Consider the following 11,165-nt stretch of genomic DNA (forward strand, 5'->3'; position numbering starts at 1 on the left):
GTCACGGCGGCGGTCAACCACCGCCTGTCGGTACCTGCGTCATTCCTACCTACCCGTCTATCTTTATTTGCTTTAAATAGCCTCGCCCAACAAGGACAGCATTTCCTTTACGGCTCCGCATCCGCATACTTTTACGGTCCCGTTGCGCTCTCATCCGCTCACATTTCATCTGACCTTTTTTCTCTCACGCTTGAAATCACTCATCCAGTCGCTAACCCAATTCTCCCATTAGTCGAACCATTCGTCACCTCGTTCTACTTGGTTATTCGCGGTCGTTTTCTCCGGACCCCACCAATTGTAGAAAACCCCACCCGCATAACTCTCGGCCTTGAAAACGTCACCTTCAACAAATCGCTCAGAGTGCTTTTTTGAGACGATTTTAAGGTTGAATTGCCACTAGTCGATCAATTTCAAGGTCGTTCAAGCTGCAATTGCAGGGTTGACTACCTCTATAACCCATAATACACCCGCCTCTGGGCTTGCCCGACAATAACCGCACATTTCACATCATGGCGTCAACACCAGTTAATGGCATTGCTACCGCCCCGAACAAGCTCCTCGAGCAGGTCATTCGCACTCCAGAGCGCCGTCCATCTCCTCTCCCCACACACTTGAGCATACCTGGCTCCGGACATGCTACGCCTCGAGTCCTCCCTCAGGAGGGTTCCGGCGGCTCCGGCTATGTTGCTCCCAAGTTCGAGGGCAAGGAGAAGCAGATGGAGGCGGTCATGGACGCTGTCGAGGAGAAGGGCTTCATCCCCCCAGACTTTGTAGAATCCGAGACCACCTGGTTCTACAACGAGCTGGGCATTGACGACATGTACTTCAGCACCGAGACGTCCGAAGCGTGAGTTCTCTCCTAGCCAATGCAGTTATTCGAACTCCTCTAACAACGAAACAGCATCGTGAACCACATCCATTCGCTGTACGCCGCCAAAGTTGCCGCCTACGCCCGCGACGACAAGCGCCTCGAGATCAGGCTAGACAAGGAGGCTGTTGACCATGCTGTCTACATCGATACTAGCAAGCCCGGTGTGACGGTCATGGCTGGTCCTCGTTACGAGCACCGCATCGACTCCAAGTACCTTGATGGATCCAAGGGAAGCACTGGATACCGTGTGGAGAGCTTCAGGTCTGCCAGCTCCCTACCAGGTAGCCCAGATCAGCAATTGCGCTGCTACTTCGTGTACCAGTGCGATTTCGCCAACCCCAATCCCAATCCCAATGAGACGGACATCGAGCAGATTGGAGACAAGCGCTTCTTGCAAAAGGCTACTGAAAACACAAAGGCCGTTTACCAGGAAGCGCTGAAGATTGCCATTGAGCGCACAGGACCTGTCATCGAGTACTACGACATCGAGGGCTCGCGCGACAAGCGTCTCGTGATTGCCTACAAGCAGGGCTCTGCTCTCGGTCTGTTCAGCGCTTTGAGCGATCTGTACCACTACTACGGTTTGACAACCACCAGGAAGTATGTCGAGCAGTTCTCCAACGGCTACACGACCATGTCGCTCTACCTCCGACAAGTCAACCCGACCTCTGCCAAGCATCCCCCGATCGAAGCATCGATCCACCAGATCATCAAGGAAGTCTCCCTTCTTTACTGCATCCCGCAGAACAAGTTCCAAGCTCACTTTGCTACCGGCAAGTTGAGCTTGCAGGAGACCATCTACGCGCACTGCGTTTGGGTATACATTTCTCACTTCCTCAACCGACTTGGTAATGAGTACAATGCCTTGGCCGGCATGTTGGACCCGGAGAACAGCGCTCATGCTGAGCTCCTTTCCAAGCTCAAGAAGAGGCTGCGTACCGAGACCTTCACTGCTGATTACATTCTGGAAATCATCAACAACTATCCCGAATTGGTGCACACCCTCTACCTCTCTTTCGCCAACACCCACTATGTGCACACCCGTGGCGAGCAGGATGACTTCATCCCCACTCTCAGTTTCCTCCGACTTCAGGTCGATAAGGTCCTCACGGACGACGAGCTCATCGACAAGATCGGTAGGAGTGTTGTCAACGAGCATCATGAAATCGTCATGAACTCGTTCCGCATCTTCAACAATTCCGTTCTGAAGACCAACTTCTACACTCCCACCAAGGTGGCGCTCAGCTTCCGCCTGAACCCCAACTTCTTGCCTCTCTCGGAGTACCCCCAGCCTCTCTACGGAATGTTCCTTGTTATTAGCTCGGAATTCCGTGGCTTCCATCTCCGCTTCCGCGATATCGCTCGTGGAGGTATCCGTATCGTCAAGTCCAGAAGCCCAGAAGCGTACGCAATCAATGCCCGCTCTCTCTTCGACGAGAACTACAACCTCGCCAACACGCAGCAGCGCAAGAACAAGGATATTCCTGAAGGTGGCTCAAAGGGTGTTGTACTGTTGGACTTCCATCACCAAGACAAGGCAACGACCGCCTTCGAGAAATACATCGACAGTATCCTTGATCTCCTCCTTCCCCCTAACAGCCCCGGAATAAAGGACCCTATTGTCGATCTCCACGGCAAGCCCGAGATCCTATTCATGGGCCCTGATGAGAATACTGCTGAGCTTGTCAACTGGGCCACCGAGCATGCTCGTGCCCGTGGCGCTCCTTGGTGGAAGTCTTTCTTCACCGGCAAGAACCCTAAGCTCGGTGGCATTCCCCACGACTCTTACGGCATGACCACCCTCTCCGTCCGCGAGTATGTGAAAGGAATCTACAGGAAGTTGAACCTCGACCCAAGCCAGATCAGGAAGCTCCAGACTGGAGGACCCGACGGTGATCTTGGCTCGAATGAGATTCTCCTGAGCAACGAGAAGTACATCTCTATTGTGGATGGTTCTGGTGTTCTTGTCGACCCTCAAGGTATCAACCACGAGGAGCTCATTCGACTCGCCAAGGGTCGTCTCATGATCAATAACTTTGACGTGAGCAAGCTTTCGCCCGAGGGTTACCGCGTTTTGGTCGACGAGACGAACGTGAAGCTGCCTAGCGGCGAGACGATCTACAATGGCACAAGTTTCCGCAATACTTTCCACCTTCGCAGCAATATTCAGTACGACACCTTCGTGCCTTGCGGAGGACGACCCGAGTCCATCGATCTGACCACGGCTAACAAGTTGATCGTGGATGGCAAGTCTATTATTCCCTATATCGTCGAGGGTGCCAACCTTTTCATCACCCAGGATGCTAAGCTGCGTCTTGAGAAGGCTGGGTGCATTCTGTACAAGGATGCGTCGGCGAACAAGGGAGGTGTTACTTCATCGTCTCTCGAGGTTCTGGCTTCATTGTCTTTCGATGACGATAGCTTTGTTCAGAACATGTGCATCCGCGAAGACGGATCCGCTCCTGATTTCTACAACGAGTACGTCAAGGAAGTCCAAGCTACCATCCAGAACAATGCCAGGCTCGAGTTCGAGGCCATCTGGAGGGAGCACGAGGCCACAGGCGAGCGCAGGAGCATTCTTAGCGATACTCTCAGTACCGCCATTACCAAATTGGACGAGGAGTTGCAGAACACCGAGCTCTGGAACAACGTTGAGTTCAGGAAGTCTGTTCTCAGCGAGGCTCTGCCAAACACCTTGTTGAAGAAGATTGGTCTTGAGCAGATCATTGAACGAGTAAGTGATAGGTTTCGAACAAATGCACGGCATTGGCTAATTGTTTTAGGTTCCTGAGAACTACCTCCGTGCTATCTTTGGCAGTTTCTTGGCTAGCCGATTCATCTATGGCTATGGCGTCAATGCCAGCCAATTTGCCTTCTTTGACTTGTAAGTTACTCGAACGATCTTACGCAAGAAAACTTAATTCTAACAACATCACAGTATGAGTAAGCGAATGGCCAAGACCGTTTCTTAAGTAGTTCTTTGTAATCCAGCTCTAGCTGCTCAGTGCGAAGCAGCAGAGACATTTTTGCATCCCACGTGCTGTCGGACCGCACGCATACGGCGTTGATTGATTGGACATTGAAAAAAAAGTTGTTGCTTTCCTTTTTGCTCATCACTACGAAAAAAAGTTTCAGTAGTGTACACAGTACATACATATATCTTTTGAATCCATTTGCCTGGAGTTCGTTCGAGGACGCCAGGTATCATCCATTGATTGGCTACCCGCAACCCTTTTCCCCCAAAGGCATTTTGGATCAATGGGATGGTATAATGCTCTTGTGAAGCATAAACAATAAATGAATCTTCTCAGTTACTACTACGAGTTTGATGATGTGGGTAAATTTTCGTTTATGTAAAGGTTTCAACTAGCACGATTTGAGCTTGAAAACAAGCTGTTAACGTGCTTTCGCTCCGTGTGATGATTGTCTGACTTGATTCATTCATGTGATTCATTTCTTTTCATTTCTATTTTTCTCAAAGGTTTTGGGTATCATTTCGTCACTCAGTCTCTCTCATTCAACAAGCGTTTTCGCTTTCCCCTCTTGCGCTGATTTTTTGCGTTCTCACCAACATCGCCCCCCTTTGCCTCTGTGTGTTTGGGTGGTCGACGCCCCTCCCTATCCACATATCCAAGAGCGCTCTCTTCTTCGTTCTTTTTTCTCTTTCGGAATCGAGTGCGGCTTTCAGAGACAACAATGTCTGTCTATGTCAGAAGCCGGTTTTCCAATTGCCTCGGCCTCATGTCCGTTGTAGTGCCATACTAGATGGAAACGAAGATTCCTTGAGCGCTGTATCTCTATGCAGATATTGCCATTTGCATATGTAAAATATCGTGTTCGAATCCTCACGTCACGCAACTTAGTCGTCCATGCCGCTCGCCTCCATAGGATCCATATCCAGGTCCTTCGGCTCCTTGACCTCCTGCGCCTCGTGGAACTGAATCGCGTCGTCGATGTAGCTCAGCACCGCATTGACGCTATCCTCGTCCTGGGCGTCGAGCTTCAGAAACGACACGAGGCTGAAGTCGTCGATGAGGCGCGCAACCGCCTTGTTGAGCTGGTAAAACGCACTCCCCGCCATAACATTCTCCGTCTTCGCGGGGTCGGTGTTGTCGAGCGTCTCGGGGAGGACGTCGAGGTCGTTGCTCGGCACCGGGCGAGACGGGTCCTCGTCTGCGAGTCGCGCGTCGACGTCGAGGAAGCGCTTGAGGTCGCGCTTCGCGACTTGCCCCTTTATGAGGTCCATTTTCGAGAGGATGTTGACGTGCGGCATCTCGAGCATGAGCATGGCGGACATTGCGGAGAGGGTGCCCGCGAAGAATTTCGGGCGGTCGATGACGAAGGTGGATTCGAGGAGGTAGGCGGCGCACATGTTGATGTTGAGGGAGCCGCGCATGAGGTGCTTGACGAGGTCCGGGAGGATCGGCACGTGCGTGTAGAGTTCGATTTGCCCCGGCATGTCGAAGATGATGAGGTAGTCTTCTGTGACTTCTTCGAGCGGGTCCGTCAGGAAGTCGAGGTTCTCCATGAGGAACTCGAAGCAGTATATTAGGCCGCCGTTCGGGCCTAAGGACATCTCTTCCATTACGTCTTCTAGGCTGATGAGGTCTTTGATGTCGATGTCGGGTTCGAAGGCGAAGTCCTCGGCGGCCGGGTCGAGGTTCACGTAGAAGCAGGGTCGCTTGCTGTGTTGGAGGTGCTGGATCATGGCGGTGCAGAAGGTGGATTTGCCGGCGCCCGCGGGGCCCTGGGGGAGAGGGAGTTAGCCGTCGTCATTGTCGTCGTCGATGCATTGGGGTAGGGGTTGGAGGTGAGATGGGATGGGAATGTGGCTTACCATTACGAGCACGCCGAATTTGCTCATGACGGCGGCGGGGAGGGGGAAGCGGAGGTATGCACGACGGTTCAGATGTTGTTGATGTTTTTTGTGATATGCAGATATTGCGTATGTACAAGTACGGGTATGGAAGTATGACGAGTGGGGGGTGGGAAAGAAAATGTTAGAGTGACAGGGATGCTCCGCCAAGAAAGTGGAGGGGAGGCCAGTCCCTCGCTCTCGCCCCCCCGGTCGCAGAAGCAGAAGCAGAAGCAAGCCAGAGCTTCAAAAAGAGATCTACTCGTACTCTTTCCCTTCCCTCCTCTCTTGCATAAAATCTTGCAGCAATCTTGCAGATTCCTGTCATCTGTCCATCTGTCTGTCCGGCGTTCGGGCGTACCTTCTCCTTGTCTATGCTACGCTGCTCTGTGTCCTCACTCCGTGTTTGAGGATGGGTTAAAGTCATTGGCGAATGGGAGGAGGGAAACGCCAGGGCGGTGAGCGGTGACGCGATTTGCGGAGTCATTTTGACTTCCCCATTTGATTCGATCTCGATGGCATTATCCACGTCTTTTGCATTCTCCACAAGGATTCGAGCATGAGAGTGAGCATGAGCATGAGCACGACGAGTATTGTATGAGGGGTAATGCAATAGTCAGATCTTGAGTGAGGAGGGGCCATGTATGTATTACGAAAAGGCCCACCAGCGGGAATTAGTTGTAACAAGGACGAAACGGGGCACATGAGAAAGCGTGAGGCAGAGGCAGATCTGATAGAGTTATTACTCGTATAGTACTCCGTACTCGTAGGAATGAACAGAGTGGCAGAATGATAGGATGTGGATGACCGGAGAGAGTGGAATAGTGACTAGATCTACTTTTTTTTGCCCACCGTCTAGTAGTCCATACAAGGTACGAGGTACAAAGAGAATGACGAGGAGTACTTGCATTGTAGCTGTACTTTGTATTGTGCCTCAAGTACCCCTCTTCCCTCGGTTTAGTGTCATAGATAGTACCAGGTTGTAGTTAGCGGATGCATGGTTTTTTTTCTTCGTCCCGCCGAACCTCTCGGCAATTGCGCCTTCATCCTCTGTCCTTGATTGCCTTGCGTGTCGTGTTGTATACTGGACTGGTGGTCAGTGGTGGATGTTCGGTGTGTGTATCAGTGTCTGTGTGTACTGCTTGTGCTTGTGCCTATCCTACCCATCTTAAGCCACCCTCTCCAACTCCCCCCTAAGCTCTAAACCCTTAAAAACCTTCCAACCCTTGTCTTGTTTCTATCGCGCCATTTTTCTTTTTAAGAACTCCCACTAGCCTCCCTCTTCCTCTCTCTCTTCTTCTTCCTCCATCTCACTTTCTCTTCATCTTTCTTCCCTCAAGTCGTGCTTCTTTTCACGGTCGCAAGTCCTACACTATCCTCCCTCCTCCTTCTCCTCCGTCATCCCACAATTAGAAAAGATGGCCTCCAACGGTATCCACGCCCCTGCCGCCAAGGTATGTCTTTTTCCTGTCCATCTTCACAACTACCGACTACAATCACAACCACGACCACCACAACAACGACCCAATTCTCTCAGTATACTCACAACTCTCCAGGGCAACTTCTTCTTCACCTCCGAGTCCGTCGGTGAGGGTCACCCCGACAAGATCGCGTGAGTCCTTCCCTGCCTTTCGTCACCTCCTCCACCACTGCCTCCCCGCCATGCCCCACATCTTGAAACCGCAGGAACAGCAACAATTCTTCAATGGAATTCCTCCTCGGCTATCCACATCCGATTGAAAAGACTCAGTCTTGTTCCTGCTCCTGCTTCGTTCACATCAATTGGCCTCTCTCGCCCTCGCCCTCCCCTATCATAACCACCCCTACTGACATCATCGTAGTGATCAGGTCTCTGATGCTATCCTCGATGCTTGCTTGAGGGAGGACCCCCTCTCCAAGGTGGCCTGTGAAACGGCCACCAAGACCGGTATGATCATGGTCTTCGGTGAGATCACCACCAAGGCTGCTCTCGACTACCAGAAGGTCATCCGCAATGCCATCAAGGACATCGGTTATGACGACTCCTCCAAGGGTTTCGACTACAAGACCTGCAACGTCCTTGTTGCCATTGAGCAGCAGTCCCCCGACATCGCTCAGGGTCTCCACTACGAGGAGGCTCTCGAGAACCTCGGTGCTGGTGACCAGGGTATCATGTTCGGTTATGCCACCGACGAGACCCCTGAGCTCCTCCCCTTGACCCTCCTCCTCTCCCACAAGCTCAACTCCGCCATGAAGGAGGCCCGTAACGACGGAAGCCTTCCCTGGTTGCGCCCCGACACCAAGACCCAGGTCACCGTCGAGTACAAGCACGATGGTGGTGCCGTCATCCCCCTCCGTGTTGACACCGTCGTCGTCTCTGCCCAGCACAGCGAGGACATCACCACCGAGAAGCTCCGTGAGGAGATCACCGAGAAGATCGTCAAGAAGGTCATCCCCGCCAAGTACCTCGACGACAAGACCCGCTACGTCATCCAGCCCTCCGGTCTCTTCATCATCGGAGGACCCCAGGGTGATGCCGGTCTCACTGGCCGTAAGATCATCGTCGACACCTACGGTGGTTGGGGAGCCCACGGTGGTGGTGCTTTCTCCGGAAAAGACTACTCCAAGGTCGACCGTTCCGCCGCCTACCTCGCCCGCTGGATCGCCAAGTCGCTCGTCAACGCCAAGTTGGCCCGCCGTGCGCTCGTCCAGCTCTCCTACGCCATCGGTGTTGCCGAGCCTCTCTCCATCTTCGTCGAGACCTACGGCACCTCCGACAAGTCCTCAGACGAGCTCGTCGACATCATCCGTGCCAACTTCAAGCTCCGCCCCGGCCAGATCGTCAAGGACCTCAACCTCACCAACCCCATCTACAACACCACCGCCAAGAACGGTCACTTCACCAACCAGAGCTTCACCTGGGAGCAGCCCAAGACTCTGCAATTCTAATTGTACCATAATGTGTACTGCATGAGTGGCATGAATCAACTTCATCCACGAGGTCAAGATTAATGATTGATATGATATGCATATCTTTGGCGGGTCCATTTCGTCTTTCAACAAGTTCGGCGTCGGGAAGGGATATACCCTTGATACACTTTTTTTCATTTAAAAGTCATTCGGGCCTTTTAATCATCTTATGGAAAAGGCTTTTCCCGAGTCATTCAACATCACGTTATAGAGAGTCTCCTTTGTTGGGGGATCGTTAGTGATCCCCCGTTGCGAATACCCTGCTCAGCGATGAGTGGAGCGGAATATCAACATTCCCGGGTGCGGGATATAAACGCGTGGGCGTCGGTGGCATCTGATGCGATTTTTTACATCGTTAGAGATGAAGACGCACGCAACGCAGGTACCGGGCAGGATAGCCACGGTCTTAGTAGGACAAATGAACATATTCAACCTACCAATTCATTGATCCATGGTGACGTTAAACTCTTACGAAAAAGGTCGCGGACCGAGTTATCGGTATTGCTATTGATGTACTAGATTGTCTTGATTACTGATCGGATAGGACACAGTATGACTCTACAGCAACTCTTCGTGAACGAAGGTCGGAAATGTTCTCGAAAAGTTCTAGAAACGGATTCGTTGCTAATTTCGTACGAGGACATTGTAGGCTACGAGTACCGTTAAGGCGGAGAGGCCTCCAGAGTTGAGACCGGTTCCGGTGCGCACCGCCACAATAATTCCAATTCCCATATGACGCCACGATTGGCCAGAAACGTCACAACGTCATCCCGCGACCATCCTCATGACAAACGCAACGCCTTATCCGTTGTTGAGACGTTTTTCGGCCGGTTCGAGGGAAAGGGCCCTGTGGCAGGGCCGGATGAGCCACTGGCTTGGTCACTGAAGTTGGGGTAACGTTTGTGACTATATTATTGCAATATTCCCACTGCCAGCTTACCCCATTCTTGCTTCCTAATTCTTCATTCCATAGCCTTTTATTCTTCTATAATCTCTTCAAGTCACACCTGTTATTCCTACTGAAACCAAAGGCAAGCTACCGGAACTCCTATACATCCACTTTCAGCCATGTCAACACAAGCGCAACCACCACACGAACCGCCACCAAGCTATGAAGCAGCTACAGATCCCTCTCCGGGGATCCAACGAGTATCCACCGACGGACCAGCAGCTCTAACCGCAAGAAATGGCATTCCCCCCGAGCATCGACGGTCTATGGAGGATGAGAACCGGCCACTGCCTCCAGGATGGATCCGACAGTTCGACGCCCAGGAGCAACACCAGTTCTTCGTCGACACACGCTCGGAACCACCACGCTCAATATGGGTTCACCCCTACGACGATCCAGAATACCTCTCAACACTCTCACCAGAAGAGCGCAAGCGACACAGCCGACTACACCGAAGCATGACGCTCGACGACCTCGCCGCCGAAGACACCGACCCAGAAGACGACGACGACATCCACAAACCCACCACCACCCACCCCCTCGACGTCCGCAAACACGTCTCCCACCCCGCCGCCGCAGCAGGCCCCTCCTCCCTCGCACCCGCCGAACTCCCCGCCCGCCCCTCCTCCTCCTCCTCCGACGTCAAAGGCCTCCACAAATTCGGCCGCAAGATGAAAGACCGCCTCACCTCCACCACGCACGCGGAGCGCGAAACCACGCGCGCGCGCCGCGCCGAGGAAGAGCGTCAAGCCTACCAAATGCACCTTCGCACCCGGCAAGCCATGGCCCGCGCCGTCGAGACGGGGCAGCCGCAGTTCCTGGGCAAGGACGACCAGGGCAAGGACGTGTACATCGAGCCGCCGATGGGGTATCGCGATGGGTACGGGGGGTATTATGGTGGTGGTGGGAGAGGCGCGTACGGGTATAATCCGTACAATCAGGGGCCGTATACGGATCCGAATGCCAGGTTCGTGAGGCCGGTTGGGGCGTAGTAAGTTCTTCCCGTTCCTGTTCTTTTTGGTGATTTTGATATGGGGGACTTGAGTGCTGATGTTTGGCGTGTGCAGTGATAGACAGTATGGCTATGGGTATGGCGGCGGGATTGGCCTGCCTGTCGCAGCGGGCTTCTTGGGCGGCGCGGTGCTTGGTGGGTTGTTGTTTTAAGTTATGGGGCTTTGCTTTTAAGTTGGACTTCACTAATGTTTTTCTTCCTTTGGGTTTCTTTCCCTTTCTTTTGTTTGTCTGGAGTCGGCTGGTTATACCATGCTTTCCTTTTGGTGTCCTGTCCTTGTTTGCGTACATTTCCCCTTCTCATTCTATTCGAACGTGCGGTACGGTTCAAGGGGTTAAAGGAGTTTGGGATGTTGTAATACCACCACCACTAGACTGCACGAGAAGCCACGACTACCGGATTATATGAGATATGAAATTTACGACCGACTCACTCGAGAATGAATCAATTGACTACTTTTGATCTTAGCTTCTTTCGTCCACGATGTGAAGGTTGATAGTGTGCATTATGTTTCAGTGCTTGCGTAAGG

At 52.5% G+C, this 11,165-nt stretch overlaps 5 protein-coding genes across 5 annotated transcripts; 3 read left to right on the plus strand and 2 right to left on the minus strand.

Annotated features, from left to right (window-relative positions):
* Nucleotides 1–509: 509 nt before the first annotated feature.
* Nucleotides 510–3,858, plus strand: BU24DRAFT_485398 (NAD-dependent glutamate dehydrogenase; the record flags this gene model as incomplete). Its single annotated transcript, XM_033533386.1, has 4 exons — nt 510–847; nt 902–3,605; nt 3,655–3,755; nt 3,810–3,858. The coding sequence occupies 4 exons, from the start codon at nt 510–512 to the stop codon at nt 3,841–3,843; spliced, it is 3,177 nt and encodes a 1,058-aa protein (XP_033380423.1). The 3' UTR covers nt 3,844–3,858.
* Nucleotides 3,859–4,409: 551 nt separating this feature from the next.
* BU24DRAFT_425923 (uncharacterized protein) lies at nt 4,410–5,831 on the minus strand. The gene is made up of 2 exons (XM_033528853.1): nt 5,709–5,831; nt 4,410–5,618 (listed from the first exon to the last, which is right to left on the minus strand). The coding sequence occupies exons 1-2, from the start codon at nt 5,733–5,735 to the stop codon at nt 4,731–4,733; spliced, it is 915 nt and encodes a 304-aa protein (XP_033380424.1). The 5' UTR covers nt 5,736–5,831; the 3' UTR covers nt 4,410–4,730.
* On the minus strand, nt 5,726–6,368 carry BU24DRAFT_269512 (uncharacterized protein). The gene has a single exon (XM_033522576.1). It carries the CDS (start codon nt 6,211–6,213, stop codon nt 5,872–5,874), a length of 342 nt encoding a protein of 113 aa, XP_033380425.1. The 5' UTR covers nt 6,214–6,368; the 3' UTR covers nt 5,726–5,871.
* Nucleotides 6,369–6,848: 480 nt separating this feature from the next.
* Nucleotides 6,849–9,110, plus strand: BU24DRAFT_425925 (S-adenosylmethionine synthetase-like protein). The gene is made up of 3 exons (XM_033528854.1): nt 6,849–7,180; nt 7,283–7,338; nt 7,568–9,110. Exons 1-3 carry the CDS (start codon nt 7,145–7,147, stop codon nt 8,652–8,654), a joined length of 1,179 nt encoding a protein of 392 aa, XP_033380426.1. The 5' UTR covers nt 6,849–7,144; the 3' UTR covers nt 8,655–9,110.
* A 351-nt stretch (nt 9,111–9,461) lies between these two features.
* On the plus strand, nt 9,462–11,078 carry BU24DRAFT_396887 (uncharacterized protein). The gene is made up of 2 exons (XM_033525321.1): nt 9,462–10,615; nt 10,692–11,078. The coding sequence occupies exons 1-2, from the start codon at nt 9,744–9,746 to the stop codon at nt 10,786–10,788; spliced, it is 969 nt and encodes a 322-aa protein (XP_033380427.1). The 5' UTR covers nt 9,462–9,743; the 3' UTR covers nt 10,789–11,078.
* The last annotated feature ends 87 nt before the right edge of the window (nt 11,079–11,165 follow it).

The sequence above is a fragment of the Aaosphaeria arxii genome (assembly GCF_010015735.1).
Source record: "Aaosphaeria arxii CBS 175.79 unplaced genomic scaffold BU24scaffold_8, whole genome shotgun sequence".
In the NCBI taxonomy this organism is placed as follows: domain Eukaryota; kingdom Fungi; phylum Ascomycota; class Dothideomycetes; order Pleosporales; genus Aaosphaeria; species Aaosphaeria arxii.

Coding starts and splice junctions, on each gene's coding strand:
- BU24DRAFT_425923 (XM_033528853.1), bottom strand. CDS start 5,735: ATGAGCAAATTCGGCGTGCTCGTAATG. Junction 5,619..5,708: donor AATTCGGCGTGCTCGTAATG/GTAAGCCACATT, acceptor CCTCTCCCCCAG/GGCCCCGCGGGCGCCGGCAA.
- BU24DRAFT_269512 (XM_033522576.1), bottom strand. CDS start 6,213: ATGACTCCGCAAATCGCGTCACCGCTCACCGCCCTGGCGTTTCCCTCC.
- BU24DRAFT_425925 (XM_033528854.1), top strand. CDS start 7,145: ATGGCCTCCAACGGTATCCACGCCCCTGCCGCCAAG. Junction 7,181..7,282: donor TCCACGCCCCTGCCGCCAAG/GTATGTCTTTTT, acceptor ACAACTCTCCAG/GGCAACTTCTTCTTCACCTC. Junction 7,339..7,567: donor GGTCACCCCGACAAGATCGC/GTGAGTCCTTCC, acceptor ACATCATCGTAG/TGATCAGGTCTCTGATGCTA.
- BU24DRAFT_396887 (XM_033525321.1), top strand. CDS start 9,744: ATGTCAACACAAGCGCAACCACCACACGAACCGCCACCAAGCTATGAA. Junction 10,616..10,691: donor GTGAGGCCGGTTGGGGCGTA/GTAAGTTCTTCC, acceptor TGGCGTGTGCAG/TGATAGACAGTATGGCTATG.